General features: G+C 45.2%; 2 protein-coding genes across 2 annotated transcripts in view; both read left to right on the top strand.

Moving 5' to 3' along the window:
- Positions 1-13,152, top strand: part of LOC309564018 (uncharacterized protein) — a gene marked incomplete at both ends in the record, with an annotated part of 37,841 nt that extends 24,689 nt beyond the window's left edge. Inside the window, 3 exons of the mRNA XM_082268642.1 lie at positions 9,185-9,302; positions 11,696-12,777; positions 12,862-13,152. Of these exons, the coding sequence (XP_082124768.1) occupies positions 9,185-9,302; positions 11,696-12,777; positions 12,862-13,152 (1,491 nt within the window). The remainder of the gene's footprint in view (positions 1-9,184; positions 9,303-11,695; positions 12,778-12,861) is intronic.
- The window catches only part of LOC309564458 (uncharacterized protein), a 1,566,033-nt gene that overhangs the window by 771,972 nt on the left and 771,769 nt on the right, over positions 1-22,292 (top strand). The window lies entirely within an intron of this gene.

Here is a 22,292-nt window from a genome sequence, read left to right as displayed (position 1 = left end):
CACCAAAGACATGGATGAAGTGTTGTCCCTTGTTGGCCATTGATAGCAGGAGAAAAATAAAAATGGAGTCATTACCTTTCATTGGCTGAGTACATTTTGTGCGGAAAGATTTCAGAAACACGTAGAGATCGATTTGTGAAACAATTCTTCAATGGGTTGTGAGCAGTAAATTCCTATGACCATCACTGCCATCTAATGGTATAAATGTGGTATTGTAGTATTTCTGCTACATTATGACCACTAGATGGAGCTGACCATCATAGGAAATCACTGTGTAAATCACCGGGGAATATTTGTCACATTCATCTAACAATATTTATTTCTTTTTATAAACAGGCCCTTTGTTTCCTCTGTCAGGTATGGATTAGTTAAAACCTGCAAACATATATTTTCTGAAAGCAAAGCCCCTAGATAATAAAATGGTGGTAGATGATAGCGCAATGCTTTATTAAAGGTAAACATTAGTTAAATAAATAAAGAGAAAAAGTACAATAAATGTATTTTTAGTGCTCAAAATTGCAATATATACAATATCTCACAAAAGTAAGTACACCCCTCACATTTTTGTAAATATTGTATTCTAACTTCTCATGTGACAACACTGAAGAAATTACACTTTGCTACAATGTAAAGTAGTGAGTGTACAGCTTGTATAACAGTGTAAATTTGCTGTCCCCTCAAAATAACTCAACATACAGCCAATAATGTCTAAACCGCTGGCAACAAAAGTGAGTACACCCCTTAGTGACAATGTCCAAATGGGGCCCAAAGTGTCAATATTTTGTGTGGCCACAATTTTTTTGCAGCACTGCCTTAACCCTCTTGGGCATGGAGTTCACCAGAGCTTCACAGGTTGCCACTGGAGTCCTCTTCCACTCCTCCATGATGACATCACGGAGCTGGTGGATGTTAGAGACCTTGCACTCGTCCACCTTCCGTTTGAGGATTCCCCACAGATGCTCAATAGGGTTTGCGTCTGGAGACATGCTTGGCCAGTCCATCATCTTTACCCTCAGCTTCTTTAGCAAAGCAGTGGTTGTCTTGGAGGTGTTTGGGGTCGTTATGTTGGAATACTTCCCTGCGGCCCAGTCTCTGAAGGGAGGGGATCATGCTCTGCCTCATTCAGTATGTCACAGTACATGTTGGCATTCATGGTTCCCTCAATGAACTGTAGCTCCCCAGTGCCGGCAGCACTCATGCAGTCCCAGACCATGACACTCCCACCACCATGCTTGACTCTAGGCAAGACACACTTGTCTTTGTACTCCCCACCTAGTTGCCGCCATACATGCTTGATACCATCTGAACTAAATAAGTTTATCTTGGTCTCATCAGACCACAGGACATGGTTCCAGTAATCCATTTCTTTAGTCTGCTTGTCTTCAGCAAACTGTTTGCGGGCTTTCTTGTGCATCATCTTTAGAAGAGGCTTCCTTCTAGGACGACAGCCATATAGACCAATTTGATGCAGTGTGCGGGGTATGGTCTGAGCACTGACAGGCTGACCCAAAACCCCTTCAACCTCTGCAGCAATGCTGGCAGCACTCATACATCTATTTCCCAAAGACAACCTCTGGATATGACGCTGAGCACGTGCACTCAACTTCTTTGGTGGACCATGGTGAGGCCTGTTCTGGTTGGAACCTATCCTGTTAAACTGCTGTTTTTTCTTGGCCACCATGCTGCAGCTCAGTTTCAGGGTCTTGGCAATCTTCTTATAGCCTAGCCAATCTTTATGTAGAGCAACAATTCTTTGCTATGAGGTGCCATGTTGAACTTCTAGTGACCAGTATGAGAGAGTGAGAGCTGTAAGACCAAATTTAACACACCTGCTCCCCATTCACACCTGAGACCTGGTAACACTAACGAGTCCCATGACACCGGGGAGGGAAAATGGCTAATTGGGCCTAATTTGAACATTTTCACTTAGGGGTGTTCTCACTTTTGTTGCCAGTGGTTTAGACATTAATGGCTGTGTGTTGAGTTATTTTGAGGGGACAGCAAATTTACACTGTTATACAAGCTGTACACTCACTACTTTACATTGTAGCAAAGTGTCATTTCTTCAGTGTTGTCACATGAAAAGATACAGTATAATAAAATATTTCCAAAAATGCGAGGGGTGTACTCAATTTTTGTGCGATACTGCATGTCCCAAAGCAATACACATGACGGGAGGGAGACACAGATGCCACCATCAGGCCTAAGGAGACTAAGGCTGGGTTCACATATTTGCGAATTGGATGCACGCTCTCAATAGAGCTGGTTCACACAGGTCCAGAGGGGACGCAGAGCGGATTGCAATAGTGTCCTCTGCATGTTTGGGTCTGGCACAAATTCGGACCTGAAACGCAACTGAACCGGTAAACAGACACGCACCAGACCCCAGGCACGACCCGCAACCAGTGGCGTCACTAGGGGGGGCCAGAGGGGCCATGGCCCCCCAAAATTAGTCTGTGCCCCCCGAATTAATTATGAGCACATACACAGTCAATTGGCAATGGATTATGTCCAGCGCTGCGTGCAGCGCTTCTATAAACACACAGGCCGGCCAGCGGACTGTGCGGGGCGGCGCCCCGGCGAGCGGGCGGAGGTGGGCGTGCACAGCAGAGCGGTATGACGTCAGCATAGGGAGAGTGCGTGGTGAGCATCTGCGCAGTGCGCACCAAGCACCAGCCTGGCCGAAAGCGTGCGCGGGAGTGGCGTGTCAGCAGTCACTCTGTCCAAAGTCCACTGTGTGTCTGTCGGGGACCGGACCAGACGATGAGGCGGCACGAGGCAAGACACTGGCGTCTGCCAGCAAGCATAGGCCAGCCCAGCCAGTGAGCCAGCAAGCCAAGCAGAGGAGTGGAGGGCTCTGAGGAGCCGAGCCAGCCACCAGCAGGACACGAGGAGCAGCCACAGGCCGGCATCGGCTTGAAAGGGGGCAGCCTCAGCCTGCCTGGGAGGTGAGTCACTGGAGCAGTGAGTCCACTCACTGCCCATTTGTAATGCATCATACCACACTCACACCCAACAATTGTCAATGTGGACAATGCTTGACATGCTGAGCTGACAGAATTTTACAGCTGAACAATGCTGTAAAATTCTGTCAGCATGTCAGCCCACATTGTCATTTTCAGGGGTATGAGATGCAAATGTGCAATGGACTCACATTGAGTCCACTGCACATTTGCATCTCATACCACCCTCACCCCTGAAAATGACAATGTGGGCTGACATGCTGACCGAATTTATTTTACAGCTGAGCTGAACTGCTCCACTAGTGCGAGTGCCACCTCTAAAACCGATGTCCCCGGGCCTGCTCGCTGTGTCTGGTTCCATTGCTGCGCACTGCTGCCTCGCCTTACAGGTGACTCCGCTAATGCTGTCCGCATGCTCTGGGCCTTCAAATATATAAACATGAAATATTCGTGACTGATTCCCATTGTCAGGAATATTTCATGTTTATGTCTTTATTTGGCCAATTTTTCACAAATGTTTCATGTTTTATGCTATTGAAGGCCCAGAGTGTGTGGACAACATTAGTAGAGTCACTGGTAAGGCGAGGCAGCAGCACGCAGCAGAGGAGCCAGACACAGCCAGCACACAAGGAGCAGGCCCGGGGACATCGGTTTTAGAGGTTGCAGGTAAGTGGAGCAGTGAGTCCACTGCACATTTCCTTTCTCGTACCACCCTCACGCCCCTGAAAATGACAATGTGGACTGACCCGCTGACAGAACTTTACAGATGAACATGGCAAACATGTATAATACATGTACGTAAGTTTGCTATGTCCAGCTGTAAAATTCTGTCAGCGTGTCTGTCCACATTGTCATTTAATGTTTATGCTTTTAATATCCATTGTCAGGGATATTTCATGTTTATGCATTTGACGGCCGTTGTCAGGGATATTTCATGTTTATGCATTTGACGGCCATTGTCAGGAATATTTCATGTTTATGCATTTGATGGCCGTTGTCGGGAATATTTCTTGTTTATGCATTTGATGACCGTTGTCAGGAATATTTCATGTTTATGCATTTGATGACCGTTGTCAGGAATATTTCATGTTTATGCGTTTGATGCACGTTGCCAGCAATATTTCAAGTTTATGTGTTTGATTTCCATTTTCTGAATCAAAAGCATAAACCTGACATATTCCTGACATTGGCCATCTAACACATAAACAGGAAATATTCTTGAACATGGGCATCAAACGCATAAACATGAATTATTCCTGACCATTTGACTTGAATATTTCATGTTTATGCATTGGATGTCCATTGTCAGGAATATTTCTTGTTTATGCATTTGACGGCCATTGTCAGGAGTGGGGGTGAACCAATCCGACTTTTTTTGTCCCGATACCGATATCTGGCATTGTGTATCTGCTGATACCAGTACCGATCTGGAACTACACACATAAAGCATGCGGCTGCAGTACAGAGCAAAGCCGCTGCTTCATCTATATGGCTCCTCCATTCACAGGGAGAGTGCATCTGATATCACTGTGAGCCGAACCTATACAGGAAGTATCGGCTCCCATCCCATACTACTTCTACACCAAGTAAGGGATGGCTGATCCGGGACTCAGCAAAACCGAATCGGCCCGTGGATCGGTTAATTTTACCCATCCCCGATCCAGCTATTGTGGCAGTATCGGCGCTGATATCCGATCCTAATATCGGATCGGTGCATCCCTAGTCAGGAGTACTTCATGTTTATGCGTTTGATGCACGTTGTCAGCAATATTTCATGTTAATGCGTTTGATGCCCGTTGTGAGGTGTACTTTATGTTTATGAGTGTCAGGTCACCTGTGGCCAGGTCACAACTACACCCTGTTGGAGGCAGGGGCGCAGCGCAAGGTAGTGAACCCGATAGCAGACTGCTGCGGATGGACCGGAACGTGAGCCCAAGATTCCCCAGGGCGCGTAGTCTAAGACCCAGCAGGTGTTCACCAGAGCCTCTAGTGGTGAGGATGGACTTGGCTGCAGCTGGGTCCAGGTCGCGGCCCCTGGGGTCCCCCAAGTCACGCTCCGTAGGGAGAGAAGGGAAGCAGCCACTCAGGTCCCACGGAATGGTGAAGGGTAAGCCGAGGTCGGGGTAACAGGCAGACACGGGTAACCAAGGGACAGGCCAAAGGTCAGGGTAACAGGCAAACAGGAATAGTCAGAGACAAGCCAAAGTCGGTACACAGAAAGGTAGAGCAAGCACACGGCAAACAGTAAACAAACACTGTTGAACAGCAAAGCAGACCTGCAGTGCACTGGTTAATATGGAATTCCTGTGATGACCTAGGTTGGGCAGGAACAGGAAGGAGAGGTGATAAAAAGGAACCAGAAGTGAAGTCTGACCTCTAATACAGACATGAAGGAACAGGTAAGCTGCAAAACACTATTGCAAGTCCATGACACTGAGTTCAGGAGTGCTGTACGTATAGAGTGCAGAGTTTAGGGGTGCTCTATGTACAGAGTGCAGAGTTTAAGGGTGTGCTATGCACAGTTTGCAACACCAACCCTCATCCCCCCCCCCAAAGCTTCCTTACAGCTTTACTCTCTCCAGCCTCTCCCTAAGTAGGTGGCTCTAATACTGCCGTGTGTGGGTGGCTCTCTCTACTAGGTGTGTATTTGGCTCTGTTTTATCTCTTTCTGTTTAGGTGGTGCTACCTTGCAGGGAGATCTTCTCGCTCTCAGATTGTGGAGACCTGAATCTGTGGAGACCTGAATTGTGGAGACCTGTCCTTGCCTTGCTTTGCCGTAAGGGATCTGTTACATCTAGAAGCCACTGAAAGCAAAGCTGTCCCTTGTAACCACAGAAGGCTTCTGAAACGTAGTGGGAGAGGAGGCTCCAGAACTTTAAAATGCCCCGCCTCCTCTCCCATTAAGTTTCCCAACTAGAGTCAGATCCTGATATGCTGGTCCTGAAGGATGCAGTGACAGAAGGGAATGAAGAGAAAATGGATGCAGTACTGGGGTGTCACTGTCACCACCATGACTTGGGCTCCTTCCCACTGACTAGGGACCCAGGACTAAGGAGACTTCCCCCCCCCCCCCCTTCTGGGCTTTACAATGAATCTTTCCCTAAGATGATTATTAAGGCAAGGCAAAAACGATATGGTCGTTCCTCACACCACTCTACAAGCAACTCTCTGTATGCTGGAATATTCCTTGTCCACCCTCAGTAGAAGCATTCAGTAAAGGATGAGCAACAATACTCTCATACACAGATAGATTCTTCTCCAGCAAACGCTCAGTATATGGATCATAAAAAAAAAAGAAACCAAAAGCCTCCACATAGTGTAAAACCATACAATGAAGATATTTATTAAAGGTTAAGAACACTTACAATTCAGTTATCAAGAAAGCGCTTTCATATGTACTGTATACAACATGCCATATCGTTTTCCCCTTGCCTTATTGGGTGTGCAGACACCATCGCATGAGTAGACCCATTAGGCGTATCCCAAACTGGGTCCACTTGTTCTGGTAAGCCTCTCTGTTTGTCGGTGGTGGTTCTTCTCTTCACAACAATAATTTTTTGGCGGTGGGTTCACAATCAGTACCCATTTTGGAGCACATTTTGAAGTTCAGTTTTATACACATTTATTTGGACTTTAATTCTTTGTACTTTTTCACTTAAATGTCACGTCACGTTTATGGTGACGTGTTGTGTCACTATTTTGTTATATCACTTTTATTGGAATGTTTTCATGTTTATTTCCACAACAGATTTTCACATTGATTTAGCATTTGACCATTTTATATATGAAATTCATACATGGTTTAAGGATCTATTATTGATTATTATAAAGATATCTTTTAATTGTTACTGAGAGACAGAAATTGTTCATTGGTCAAGGAACCCCTAGAAAGCTTTGGAGGAACCCTGGCTGCGAATGACTGGACTGAGCAGTAATATATTTCTCTCCCCCTTGGTGGGAGTGGAGATGACCCCATCTATAAGGATATACAGTACAGACACACACATCACAAAGCTGTGGTCACACTACGAAATGTTTCTCGAGGCTGCAGATCCTCCGAGCTCCACAAGGTGGTGATCTCATGTGTACCCAGACAGGAAGTCTCTATGGAAGACAGGAAGTGATGTCAGGTATAAATAGGAAGTTCCAGGTGAAAGGTGATGTGGGAGGAAGTAGAGAGGAGACGTTGCTGGAAGTAAAAGCAGAGGAGGTAATAAGATTTTATTTTCTATTTACACCCAGTAACCCCCGTCATGTCCGTCCTCTTCCTCCATAGTCACTGTGACCTCTTTTATCTCCAGCAGATGATGATGGACACATATATAGTGCGGAAACGTAGATTAACCCCTTCAGGGTCCGAACATTTCCCTACTTACGAGGCCGGAACATTCTCTTCATTTTGGAGATGTGTCACCTTTCCCACCAATCACCTTCTCACCTTATCAGTCTAAACGGATTATACCACTTTTTCTTAGTCGTGGGTAATGAGAGAGGGGGGGGGGGGTATTTAAAGCGGAGTTCCGGGCTCAAAAACAACTTTGGCCCATCCGCTTGCTGTGAATGCCCTAAAAATCAAATGGATTTTCCCGATTTTTTTTTTCTTTACTTACCTTTTTTTTTTTTTTTTAGAAAGTATACTTACCTTCCTTCCACTTCCTCCCTCCTCGGCCATGGCCCGCGCTGTCTCTTCCTGCTTGCGATGATTCCTGGGAGCTGAATGTCATCCCTCCTAGGAGTCAATGCGCCTTCACTGGCCCCGCTCGTCAGTTCCGGTGCAGGCGCGTCATTTCCTGCTAAACAGCTTCTGGGCATGGGATGTCCTCTTCGTCCCAGAATGCGCCTGCATCGGCCCCGTTCATCACTTCCGAGGAGGACACGTAAGAGGACGCAGAAGAGGACGCGCTGTCTTCAGCTGCCCACACCCGAGATGGCAGCGCTGGACAAAACATTTTCAAGGTAAGTATTTATTTTAAAAGGTAAGTGCGACCTGGGACAGTTCGGAGGCTATCCTTTATGAAATGTACTAGCCCTGACTGTCCCGGGGTTTTTTTTATCTAAATTTCATCTCCGAGGCCGGAACTCAGCTTTAAGGGGCATTGGAATATGTATGTCTTTATTTTATAAGATTCAAATAGGAAGAAAGAGGGGAAAAATGTCATTTGTAATAAATGCCCTAAAAACGAATTTTTCCATAATGATCCCAGTCTCAGATATTCATCCTAAAATGTGATCAGTAATGTCTCCGAAGTACTCGGAGATCACAGGAATATGATGTGTCCTGGCAAAGCCCAAGGACAAAGTTCATCTTTCAGTTTAGGAGAGGTGGGACACACCCGGGAGAAATAATTTGGTGTACGGAAACCCCACACAACACCCCACACAGCTCCTCCTCCCAGTCTCTTCCAATCAGAGTCAGAGAGTCTTTTGACACCACAATGACCTCACAGCTTCTCCTCTCAATGTCCCTCCAACCAGTGTCAGAGAATCCTATTATATCACACTGACCTCACAGCTCCTCCCCTCAATGTTCCTCTCCCTAATAGAGCAAGACTGTTGCTCCTGCATTGTGTGTAACGGCACCAGAATTGCTTGCAACAGGCTTTGAACCTACAGGGTGAGGGGCGCTATGTGGGTAAATTATATCCCAGTGGGGTTTTAATAGAATGGAGACCTGACCAGCGAGGTGAGGAGGATTCTGGGAATGTCATTTGATTTTACTAATTGTATTCAATTCTAGGGTTCTCCTCCTGTGATATCTGGAGATGATATGACCATCACATTGCCTCCACCTCCCTCCCTGATAGAATAGAGAAATACAAAGAAGATTCTAGAAGTCTCCAGAGAGATAATCGAGCTGCTGACAGGAGAGGCGAGCGGTGGTGGGAAGGACGTCATGATGGAGAATCAGCCGCCCCTCACATCACCGGGTAAGAGAAGTCTTTATTGTAAAGGAGAGAGCAGTACGGAGGGTCCACCTAGATGCCCCATCATCTGATAAACACATAGAAACAATGTATTCAGTCAGTGTGTGTGTTTCCTACAGATGGATCCAGTAATGGGAACCCACCAGAGAGATGTCCCCGTCCTCTGTATTCCCGGGATTCCACACAGGAAGGTCACACCATCCCTCACCATCATCAGGTAGATGAGGAACAATCACTGATAGTTATAATTTATACACAAGGTTGTTTCTCATAATAAATTCTTTATTATATGTTTAGAGTGAAAACCTGAAGGATTATAATATTGATGTTAAAGAGGAGAATGAAAAGCATGGAGTGATCGAGGAGTTTTCTGAAAAATATAACGATCTCCACAAGAGGATGATGGAGTCACCTAGTAACAGAGAATGTCCCCGTCCTCTGTATTCCCGGGATTCCACACAGGAAGGTCACATCATCCCTCACCATCATCAGGTAAATGAGGAACAATCACTGATAGTATCATTAGGATCTGTACATTATCTGCATTGTTACCATTGATGTCATTTTTATTATATATTCAGAGTGGAAACCTGAGAGATTCTAAAGTTGAGGTTAAAGAAGAGATAAAAGAGGAGGATGATGAGGATGGGGTGATGAAGGAGTCAGAGTTTCTAAAGGAACGCAAAGATCTGTATCAGGACACCATGGAGGAGTCATCCAGCTACAGAAAACCACCAGAGAGATGTCCCCGTCCTCTGTATTCCCAGCATTCCACACAGGAAGGTCACACCATCCCTCAATGTTACAAGGTTGGTGAGATGGAGGTTATAAAACACAAACTCATGGAGACAATGTGTGGATTTCTTAAGTGATGTCACAATAATAAAGCTTATATCTTCCAGATGATATTCTCTCTCATTTTATTGGTTTAGAGTGGAGATCCAATCGATATAGAATTTGAGGTTAAAGCAGAAGAAGAAGAGACGTATGTGAGGGATGATCAGCAGTCTATGTTGGAGGATGGAATAACGGGGACATTTATAGAGGAGGACACTCCTACAGAGATCAGCACAGGTGGGTCATTAACACTAAATCCATTCCTCCACCCATACAGCTCACTGATTGGTCCAGAGAAGGGTGGGGACTGGGTGATATCAGACAGTAATACTCTGGTCACTTTCCTGAGCTGTGTTCCCCGTCCTGTATTCCTGTATTTCTCTCGGATAATCTTCCTTCTCTGTGCTGCAGACACAATTTATGTCTCTAGACTGGATTTATTCTGGGGTTCAGCAGTCATCCAAATGACGTTGCTTGACTGAGACACCTGGGGTATGTACCTTGGGTCTTCTGCCCCGTGCCCGGGTCTAGCAAGATCTCTGACAGAACAATTCTCCCGGGGTTACTTGCTCTGTTATTTGCTGGCTGTGCCGGGTGGAGGGATATGTCTGTATAGTCTCACACCCAAGTCACTGAGTGCAGTCTCAGGAGATGGGAGGCAGCGGTGTGCGACCTCTGACACTGATTACTGAACACAAAATATTCAAATATATAAAAGTCCTGACCCCTGCACTATATACTCTATGTTGTACATTACATACTCCTGAACCCTGCACTATATACTCTATGTTGTACATTATATACTCCTGACTTCTGCTCTCTCCCCTCTACCCACTGCTATATATACACATAATATGGATTCTCTTTTGTTACACCCATTTCCTACCAGCTGGACATTTTATATCTGATGATCTGATTGGAGGACAGAGTTTTACATGGTGATAATAATGTGATAACATCCGCCAACTTTGGAACCTTAAACAGAAAGTGATAATGAGGGAGGAGTCAGTAACCCAATGATGGTGGTCTTCAGGATCAGTCCAGTCTTCATCTTGGTTGTTCACCCCCCATCCTCACTCTCTGACCTCTGGTGGGGCTCAGCCCCGCTGTTATTCATGACTAAATCATGGACTAAATAAGGAAGTGCAGGACTTCTTGTGTTGGGAAGATGGCAATGAGTGTTAGAGGGGGAGGGGACACTCGTCTTATAATCCCCTCATCACTGTCACTCCTATAAAAGACAGTTCTCGTTGTTTCCTCACTCCCTTACTAAGGTCCATGAATTAAGAAATGAACTGGTAGGAGATCAGAGGACCCATTTACTAGTTACCTTGAGGGTGGAATTGTAAGATCCTCAGAGACAAAGCTGTCTGATGTGGGCGGAGTCCTGGTTTAGAGGAACCAATCTGCTGATGTCTAGTAATAATCTTTGTATTTCTATTTTAGTAGATGGACGGGAGATGAGGAAAACCTCAGAGGATTGTCTCACTTTGTCTCCAGACTGTAAAGTAGAAGATGAGGACATCACACAGTATAGTCCAGGAGAAAACCCGGCTACCTCAAATGTCCATCCGGCACCACACAGTGTAGATGGACCATCCTATTCCTCTTATCCTGAGGAACCTCAGACTGTGAGGGACAGTGCCGGACCATCGTATTCCTCTTATCCTGAGGAACCTCAGACTGTGAGGGACAGTGCCGGACCATCGTATTCCTCTTATCCTGAGGAACCTCAGACTGTGAGGGACGGTGCCGAACCATCGTATTCCTCTTATCCTGAGGAACCTCAGACTGTGAGGGACGGTGCTAGACCATCGTATTCCTCTTATCCTGAGGAACCTCAGACTGTGAGGGATTGTGCGGTCCTTCCAACAAATAAGAGGTTTTCCTGTGCTGAGTGTGGGAAGTGTTTCCGTACTGAATCAAGTTTTAATGTTCATAAACGGTATGTTCATAAATGGTATCACACAGTCGAGAAGCCGTATTCTTGTCCTGAGTGCGGGAAATGTTTTTCACTAAAGTCCAATCTTTACATACATCAGAGATCGCACACAGGGAAGAAGCCGTATTCCTGCCCTGAGTGTGGGAAATGTTTTTCAGTAAAGGAACAACTTTCCCAACATCAGAGATCTCACACAGGGGAGAAGCCGTATTTATGCCTTGAGTGCGGGAAATGCTTTTCAGTAAAGTACGAACTTTCCCGACATCAGAGATCTCACACAGGCGAGGAGCCGTATTCCTGCCCTGAGTGTGGGAAATGTTTTTTAAATAAAACCCATTTTTCCGTACATCAGAGATCTCACACAGGTGAGAAGCCGTATTCCTGCCTTGAGTGCGGGAAATGTTTTTCAATAAAGTCCAATCTTTCCACACATCAGAGATTGCACACAGGGGAGAAGCCGTATTCCTGCCTTGAGTGCGGGAAAAGTTTTTCAGTAAAGGAACGACTTTCCCAACATCAGAGATTGCACACAGGGGAGAAGCCGTATTCCTGCCTTGAGTGCGGGAAAGGGTTTTCAGTAAAGGCACAACTTTCCCATCATCACAGATCTCACACAGGCGAGAAGCCGTATTCCTGTCCTGAGTGTGGGAAATGTTTTTCAAAAAAGTCCTATCTTTCCCAACATCAGAGATTGCACTCAGGGGAGAAACAATATTCCTGCCCTGAGTGTGGGAAATGTTTTACAGAGAAGTCCACTCTTTCCCAACATCAGAGATCTCACACAGGCGAGAAGCCGTATTCCTGTCCTGAGTGTGGGAAATGTTTTTCAAGGAAGTCATATATTTCCATACATCAGAGATCGCACAGCGGTGAGAGGAAGTATTCCTGTCCTGAGTGTGGGAAATGTTTTTCAGTAAGGTCCAGTCTTTCCACACATCAGAGATTGCACACAGGGGAGAAACAATATTCCTGCCCTGAGTGCGGGAAATGTTTTTCAGTAAAGTCCCAACTTTCCCAACATCAGAGATCTCACACAGGCGAGAAGCCGTATTCCTGCCCTGAGTGTGGGAAATGTTTTTCAGTAAAGTCCAGTCTTTCCATGCATCAGAGAGTGCACACAAGGAGGAAGCCGTTTTCCTGTGTTGAGTGTGGGAAATGTTTTATATACAAATCACATTTTATTTTACATCAGAAGATTCACACGGGGGAACATCCGTATTCCTGTCCTAAATGCGGGAAATTTTTTTCACAGAAGGCCTTTCTTACCAGACATCTGGGATGGCACAATGTTGTGAAGCCATATTCCTGTCATAGATGCGGTAAATGTTTTCAAAGTAAGTCTGATTTTGAATCACATGTGAGATTGCAATCAGAGGTAGATCCACTTTCCTCTTCTGATTGGAGGAAGTGTAACCCACAGAAGTCCTCTGTTTACAGTCATCTGAAGTTGGGCACGGAGGAGAATGAACTTTCCTGGTCTGACTGAGGGAATTGTTTCTCACTGAAGTCCGATCTTTCCAGACATCAGAGGTCTCACACGGTGGAGAAGCCATATTCCTGTCCTGAGTGAGGGAATTGTTCCTCCCTTAAGTCCGATCTTTCCAGACATCAGAGGTCTCACACGGGGGAGAAGCCGTATTCCTGTCCTGAGCGAGGGAATTGTTCCTCACTGAAGTCCTGTCTTCCTGTACATCAGGGGTCCAACACAACCCTGGAGGTGTATTAGTGCCTTAAATGCGGGAAATGTCTTCTATGAATGTTGGTGGACATGTGGGAAAGAAGCACACCCTGATATACACCTCAGATATACTCCATGGCTGATCTTCATTGTGTAAGAAACACTTCATAAGGAGATCACAGATAACCAAAGACATAGATGAAGTGTTGTCCCATGTTGGTCATTGATAACAGGAAAAAATAAAAATGGAGTCCTTACCTTTCATTGGCTGAGTGCATTTTGTGGTGAAAACTTTCACAAACACGTAGAGATCGATTTGTGAAAAATGTGTTCAACGGGTTGTGAGCATCAGTGCCATCTAATGGTATAAATGTGATATTGTAGTATTTCTGCTACATTATGACCACTAGATGGAGCTGACCATCATAGGAAATCACTGTGTAAATCACCGGGGAATATTTGTCACATTCATATAACAATATTTATTTCTTTTTATAAACAGGCCCTTTGATTCCTCTGTCAGGTATGGATTAGTTAAAACCCACAAACATATATTTTCTGAAAGCAAAGCCCCTAGAAAATAAAATGGTGGTAGTTCCAATTTTTTTTATTAGATGATAGCGCAATTCTTTATTAAAGTTAAACATTAGTTACCAGACACCCCCTTAAATCAGAGTTCCCCTTTACACCCGAGTCTGCAGCGCTCTCCCTTAAATCAGAGTCCCCCTAGTTCTCCCTTACATCTGTGTCCCCTGACTTCTCCCGTATATCAGAGTCTGCAGGGTTCATTCTTGCATCAGAATCTGCAGAATTTCCACTTACACTGTAAGGGGGAGCTCTGCAGACAGTGTAATGGAACTCTGCAGATTCAGATCCAAAGGGGAACTCTGCTGATTCAGATGTAAAGGGGAACTTTATAGATTCAGATTATAGGGGAAACTTTATGGATTCAGATGTAAAGGGAAATTCAGATATAAAGGGGAACACTGTGGATTCAGATTAAAGTGGAACTTTATGGATTCAGATGTAAAGGGAAATGCTGTAGATTTAGATCTAAAGGGGATTCAGATTTAAAAGGGGAACTCTGTGGATTCAGATGTAAAGGGGACAGCTGTGGATTCAGATTATAGGGGAATTCTGTGGATTCAGATGTAAAGGGAAACGCTGTAGATTTAGATGTAAAGGGGAAGGCTGTGGATTCAGATATAAGGGAAACTCTGCAGATTCTGATGCAAAGGGGGTGGGGTCTTGTAATTAACTCCATATGATTAGAAATGTAATTTAATCACAAAATATATGTATAGTGTATACTATAAAAACAAAATAGCCGTGTGCCGCTGAATTATTGGGGTTTGGCTTGAAGAAAAGGTGGCAACCCTTCCCCAACAGTACTGAGTCTTACCCTTCAAGCCATAGGCATGTGTAATAAGCTGACAAATCCACTCTGCAATGGTCAACTTTGAAGCTATCTGACGTTTGGAAGGATGAAAAATGAATGTGACTACCTGAGCACTGCAGACCTTTTCAAATAAACCTCGACAACCCAAACCACATCTAATGTGTGCCAAGCTTTCTCTGCCGGTGACTGAGGACTAGTAGAAAATGAAGGGAGGACAATATCCTGATTCAAATAACTCCAAAACCATCTTCAACGGGAAAGACAGATAAGGACGTAGCACCAGTATGTTATGGTGGAGAGCTAAAATTAGCTCCTTACAGGAAAGTGCTGCCAATTTTGACACTCTTCTTGCCGACGTGATTTCCACTACAAAAGAAAACACCTTCTAAATCAACAGGGCTAACTGAATCTCTCTAATTGGTTCAAAGGGTGGTTTTTGCAAGACAGATGAGATCAAATTCAAGTCTCATGGACACAGGGGGGGACTTAACAGGTGGAACCATATGGGTTAGCCCATGAATAAAAGTACATATCAATAAATGAGAATTGGTTTCTGGGGAGAAAAAAAACTTCCAGAGCCGATGTCTGGCCTTTAACCACTTTAGCCCCGGAGGATTTTCCTGCTAAACGACCAGGGGGTATTTTGCGATTCGGCACTGCGTGATTTTAACGGACAATTACGCGGTCGTGCGACGCTGTACGTAAACAAATTTTACGTCCTTTTTTTCTCACAAACAGAGCTTTCTTTTGGTGGTAGTTGATCACCTGTGCGCTTTTTACTTTTTGCGCTATAAACAAAAAAAGAGCGTAAATTTTGCAAAAAATAACAATATTTTTCACATTTTTTTTATATGAAATTCCCCAAAAAAAATGTAAAACTCAAAATTTTTTAGCATTTTCGGCCAATTTGTTTTATGCTACATATGTTTGGTAAAAAAAAATCGCAAAAAGCGTATTTTTATTGGTTTGCGCAAAAGTTATCGCGTTTACTAACAAAGGGAAAGATTTTTGTCATTTTTGTTGTTTTTTTTTTAACGCGTAATGGCGGCGATCTGCGATTTTTTTTGTGGTACTGCGACATTGGGGCAGACAGATCGGACCCTTGACTGACATTTTTGACACTTTTGGGGTTACCAGTGACATTTCTACAGTAATCAGTGCTATACATATGCACTGTTACTGTAAAAATACACTGGTAGTGAAGGGGTTAACTTTATTTGGGAGGGAGGGGCTGTGTGTGTCCCTAGGGGCGTGCTTTCTACTGTGATTGGCTGTGGCTCTAGCTGTAAGGACACTGATCAACGGTTCTACATAGTAGATCTGTGTGATCAGTGTCTTTACACCGAGGAGAATGACAGGTGGCTTGTTTACACAAGCCGCCTGACTTTCTCCCTCTCCCCCGACGATCGCCGAGTGACCAGCGGACATCGGGTCCGCCAGTCACACGCGCGGGGGGGTCCGTGACCGCGAGGGTGCGGGAGCGCGCCTCCGCGGGCGCGCGCTCGCTCCCCAGAGCCTCACAGGCTAGCGACGTAGACCTACGTCGCTCTGCCTGTGAGGGGCTGACTGCCGCAGTAAATATACTGTGAGCAGTCGGCAAGTGGTTAATGGTACTTAAGGCCAAATACATTTCCACCCCCCTATTGGAGGAAAACCAAAATGAATCCAATCAGGTATATCCAGGGTTGAAACTTCTTGATTTTACATGAGGACACATAAGGCCTCCAAGTCCTGTTAGACATTTTTCTGGAGGGAGGTTTTCTGGCCTTCAGTAATGTAGATATGATCGTACCAGAGACTTTTTAATCCTTCAGCTCCTGGGTTTTAGAAGCTGGGTTGCCGAGGCAACCCTGAAGAAACCTCAAGGCACCCCGGTTAAAAAAGGATGGTCTAGCCATTTATTACAGGCATCCATCTGTCCTTGGGCATTGTGAGTACAGATACTGAGAGATCTTGGGGACCTTGTGCTCCAGCTACCCCTCTGGTGCTTTATATTCAGCTGTGAGTCTATTAAAGGGGACACTTGTGTCCTGAAGAGCTCTGTCCAGCTAATCTACTTCTTAAATGGACTTTGCTTTTGTGGTTCTAACTACTACTACTAAAGCTGAAGTCTACTGTTTGTTACAAGGCCAGACTTCATTATAGCTTGCTCAGAAAGGTCCTCAAGTTGTACATAGTTCTTATCTTTGGAGTATCCCACCACTTCCCTCAACCCTATCCAAGTTCTCCAAAAATACAAACCACAAAAACAACTTTCCCCTAGACTGGTCCTTGAAGAACTGTGTGAATGAGCCTGTTGTGTGCCCGGCTGCAGGGCAGAAGTTTATGAAGACCTGGACAGTAATCCTGCAGCTTCTACGGAACCTATTTTTAATTGTATTTGAATTCTTCAATCAACACCTCACTATCTCCTAACATCTATACAAAGGCGGTGTATCCGAATCATTGCAAAACCTTGGGATACATTACTGGACTCCATGCAGTGAAGACAGCCTTTAATGTAATTATTGCTGCAGCAGGTTCTATACATGGTACAGATGCGCCACTTTACAGTCAGACTATGATGACCCCCCCCAGGCAAGGGATTATTCTTTTTTATTTTTTTCTCTTCAAGCATTATTAAAATCACTGCTCCATAAAAAATTATAGTTTTTAAAGTATTTTTTTGCATTGATACATGTCAATCAGGGCAGTACCCGGGTCCCCATACCCTTTTTACAGCCAATAACTTGCCAAGCCTTAAAAATGAGAACTTTTAATTTTTCATGTTCGGGTCCCATAGACTTTATTAGAGATTGCGGCTCAGGTCCGAACTTTTTCTCTGTTCTGGGAGTCCTAGTGTGAACTGAACCGGGGGGTGATTGGCCCAACTCTAATCTAGAGCAGGACCCCGTTTAAACACTAATGTCCCTATCCATTTCTAGCATTATCACACGCAATATGTGGCATACCTGACAAAAGCAGAATTTTCCATCACCATTCCGTGAACAGATTATGGCAGGGGTGTCAAGTTCAATTTAATTGCAGTTTGCATCGACAGTGAAGGGGTGGGCTACGTATAAAGTGCAGAGTTCAGGAGTACTCTAAGTACAGGGTTCAGGGGTGCACTACGTGCAGAGTTCAGGAGTACTTTACGTACAGGGTTCAGAGTTTAGGGGTGCGCTACGTGCAGAGTTCAGGAGTACTTTATGTACAGGGTTTTGGGGTGCGCTACATACAGAATGCAGAGTTTAGGGGTGTGCTATGTACAGAGTGCAGGGTTCAGGAGTGCTCTACGCACAGAGTGCAGAGTTCAGGAGTTCTGTACGTACAGAGTGCAGAGTTTAGGGGTGTGCTACATACAGAGTGCAGGGTTCAGGAGTGGTATATGTACAGAGTGCAGAGTTTAGGTGTGTGCTACTTACAGAGTGCAGGGTTCAGGAATGCTCTATGCACAGACTGAAGATTTCAGGAGTGACATATGTGCTGAGTTCAGGAGTGCTGTACGTATAGAGTGCAGAGTTTAAGGGTGTGCTGCCTGCAGAGTACAGAAGTATATCACTTTCAGAGTGCAGGGTTTAGGGGTGCGCTACATTCAGAATTCTGGGGTGCGCTGTGTGCAGAGTGCAGGGTTTAGAGGTTTGCTATGCACAGCTTGCAACACCAACCCTTACCCCCCCCCCCCCCAAAGCTTCCTTGCATCTTTACTCTCTCTGACCTCTCCCTAGGTAGGTGGCTCTAATGCTGCCCTATGTAGGTGGTTCTCTCTACTAGGCGTGTATTTGGTTCTGTTTTATAACTTCCTTTTCAGGCGGTGCTACCTTGCAGGGAGATCTTCTCGCTCTCAGATTGTGGAGACCTGTCTCTGCCGTGCTTCGCCGTGGGGGATCGGTTACATCTGGAAGCCACTGAAAGCAAAGCTGTCCCTTCTAACCACAGAAGGTTTCAATGTTTTTCAAGTGACAGCAGGGAGCACAGGGTGAGAACCAGGGGTGGCAGAATGGAGTTCCTCTATGATCCAGCTACAAAACTGGGTGGGAGGGCCACAGGACAAGGTCTGGTGACCCGGACTTGGCCCACGGAGCTAGTGTTTGATATATGTAGATTGTGGCCTTAATACAGCCATCTTTTTCCAGAACATTAAAATGCCCGCCTCCTCCCCCACTAAGCTTCCCAACCAGAGTCAGATCCTGATATGCCGGTCCAGAAGGATGCAGTGACAGAAGGGAATGAATAGAAAATGGATGCCGTACTGGAGTGTCATGGACACCACCATGACTTGAGCTCCTGGGGGGGCCTAGGAGCCAGCCTCCTTCCCACTGACAATGGACCCAGGACTAAAGAGACTCCCCCCCCCCCCCCCTCCTCGTGGGGTTTACAAGGAACCTTTTCCCTAAGATGGTTATTAACGCAAGGGGAAAATGAAATGGTCGCTCCTCACACCACTCTCCAAGCAACTCTCTTTATGCTGGAATATTCCTTGTCTGCCCTCAGTAGAAGGATTCAGAAGAGGATGAGCAACAATACTCTCAGACACAGATAGATTCTTCTACAGCAAACGCTCATGTATGGATCATCAAAAAAAGGAAACCAAAAGCCTCCACATAGTGTAAAACCATACAATGAAAATATTTATTAAAAGTTCAGAACACTTCCGATTCAGATATCAAGAAAGCGCTTTCATATGTACTGTATACAACATGCCATATCGTTTTCCCCCTTGCCTTATTGGGTGTGCAGACACCATCGCATGAGTCGACCCATTAGGCGTATCCCAAACTGGGTCCACTTGTTCTAGTAAGCCTCTCTGTTTGCCGGTGGTGGTTCTTCTCTTCACAACAATAATTTTTTGGCGATGGGTTCACAATCAGTACCCATTTTGGAACACATTTTGAAGATCAGTTTGATACACATTTATTTGGACTTTAATTCTTTGTACTTTTTCACTTAAATGTCACGTCACGTTTATGGTGACGTGTTGTGTCACTATTTTGTTATATCACTTTTATTGGAATGTTTTCATGTTTATTTCCACAACGGATTTTCACATTGATTTAGCATTTGACCATTTTATATGTGAAATTCATAAATGGTTTAAGGATCTATTATTGATTATTATAAAGATATCTTTTAGTTATTACTGAGAGACAGAAATTGTTCATTGGTCAAGGAACCCCTAGAAAGCTTTGCAGGAACCCTGGCTGAGAAAGATTGGACTGAGCAGTAATATATTTCTCTCCCCCTTGGTGGAAGCGGAGATGACCCATCTATAAGGATATACAGTACATACACACACAGCACAAGGCCGTGGGCACCAGGCCCGGACTGGGACAAAAAATAGGCCCGGGCATTTTGGACTGAGCAGCCCGCGAGGGGGGCGTGACGGGGCGTGGCGTTCGTCGGGATGGTTGATGACAGGATTTAATGTTCCAGGATGTGTGGATTCGATTACGGGACCTTTTTTAGTTAAATCTGACAGACTGGGTCCAATTTAGATCAGAGCTGCCATATGATGCTGTTTTTTTTTTTTGTCTTACTTTAAATCCTGTTTTGATGGTTGAGTCCTAAAAATAGTATGAAGCAGCACAAGATGAGGGTTACTCTAATCAAGGGGTGACAACCTTTTTGGGCACAGTGTGCCGAAAAATGTTTTCAAAGAAATTGGGAGTGCCAGATAAATAAAAAACAACTCAACTTCATATAAAGTAACTGCTCTAAACCGCTTGAATAATAGTAAGAAATCAAGTGAGCTTTGCACCTTCACAAATCAGATCACCCCAATTCCTGCACCATCACACCTCAGATCACCCCAATTCCTGCACCATCACACCTCAGATCACCCCCCAATTCCTGCACCTTCACACCTCAGATCACCCCAATTCCTGCACCTTCACACCTCAGATCACCCCAATTCCTGCACCTTCACACCTCAGATCACCCCAATTCCTGCACTATCACACCTCAGATCACCCCAATTCCTGCACTATCACACCTCAGATCACCCCAATTCCTGCACCTTCACACCTTAGATCACCTGGCAGGCTGGCACTGGCAGCAAATATTTTATTCAAATCAGGATTTCTTCTGCAAATAGGCTGGCATCAGAGTCAGACAATTACCAAAACCAATGTCATCAGACACATGATCAAAAAATTAGGAAAAATAAGGTTTTCTTCTGCAAATAGGCTGGCAGTGGCATCAGATCAGAAAATTAACAAAAACCAATCTCAGACACATGACATGACCAATTCAAATCAGGATTTCTTCTGCAAATAGGCTGACCTGGCACTGGCAGGCATAGTACTAGACTAGTACTATGCCTGGCTGCCAGTGCCAGGCCAGCCTATTTGCTAAAGAAATCCTGATTCGAATTAAATTGTTGCTGCCAGTGCCAGCCTATTTGCAGAAGAAATCCTGATTTCTTTGAATAAAATTGTTGCTGCCAGTGCCAGCCCAGCCTATCTGCAAAAGAAATCCCTAAGTAGAAGTCACTCCTCTCTCCAGTCCTCCACTTACCTTGGGTGTGCTGTGCGGTGCGGCTGCAGAGTGTTCCCGCTGGACATAGTACAGGAGATGGTCAGAGACTGCAAACATGATACACGAGATGGTCAGAGACTACGGACCTGATACAAGAGATGGTCAGAGACTACGGACATGATACAGAAGATAGTCAGAGACTGAGAACATGATAAAGAAGATAGTCAGAGACTGAGGACATGATACAGAAGATAGTCAGAGACTGAGGACATGATACAGGAGATGGTCAGAGACTGAGGACATGATACAGCAGATGGTCTGAGACTGATGACATGATACAGCAGATGGTCAGAGACTGATGACATGATGCAGCAGATGGTCAGAGACTGATGACATGATACAGCAGATGGTCAGAGACTGATGACATGATAAAGCAGATGGTCAGAGACTGAGGACATGATGCAGCAGATGGTCAGAGACTGAGGACATGATGCAGCAGATGGTCAGAGACTGAGGACATGATTCAGCAGATGGTCAGAGACTGAGGACATGATACAGTAGATGGTCAGAGACTGAGGACATGATACAGGAGATGGTCAGAGACTGCGGACATGATACAGGAGATGGTCAGAGACTGCGGACATGATACAGGAGATGGTCTGAGACTGCGGACATGATACAGGAGGTGGTCAGAGTCTGCGGACATGATACAGGAGATGGTCAGAGTCTGCGGACATGATACAGGAGATGGTCAGAGACTGAGGACATGATGCAGCAGATGGTCAGAGACTGAGGACATGATGCAGCAGATGGTCAGAGACTGAGGACATGATGCAGCAGATGGTCAGAGACTGAGGACATGATGTAGCAGATGGTCAGAGACTGGGGACATGATACAGGAGATGGTCAGAGACTGAGGACATGATACAGGAGATGGTCAGAGACTGAGGACATGATACAGGAGATGGTCAGAGACTGCGGACATGATGTAGCAGATGGTCAGAGACTGCGGACATGATACAGGAGATGGTCAGAGACTGCGGACATGATACAGGAGGTGGTCAGAGTCTGCGGACATGATACAGGAGATGGT

The sequence above is a fragment of the Pelophylax lessonae genome (genome assembly GCF_965119305.1).
Source record: "Pelophylax lessonae genome assembly, chromosome: 9".
Lineage (NCBI taxonomy): Eukaryota > Metazoa > Chordata > Amphibia > Anura > Ranidae > Pelophylax > Pelophylax lessonae.
The sequence above is the reverse complement of the archived record's forward strand: the minus strand, read 5'-3'. Positions and strand labels throughout refer to the sequence as shown.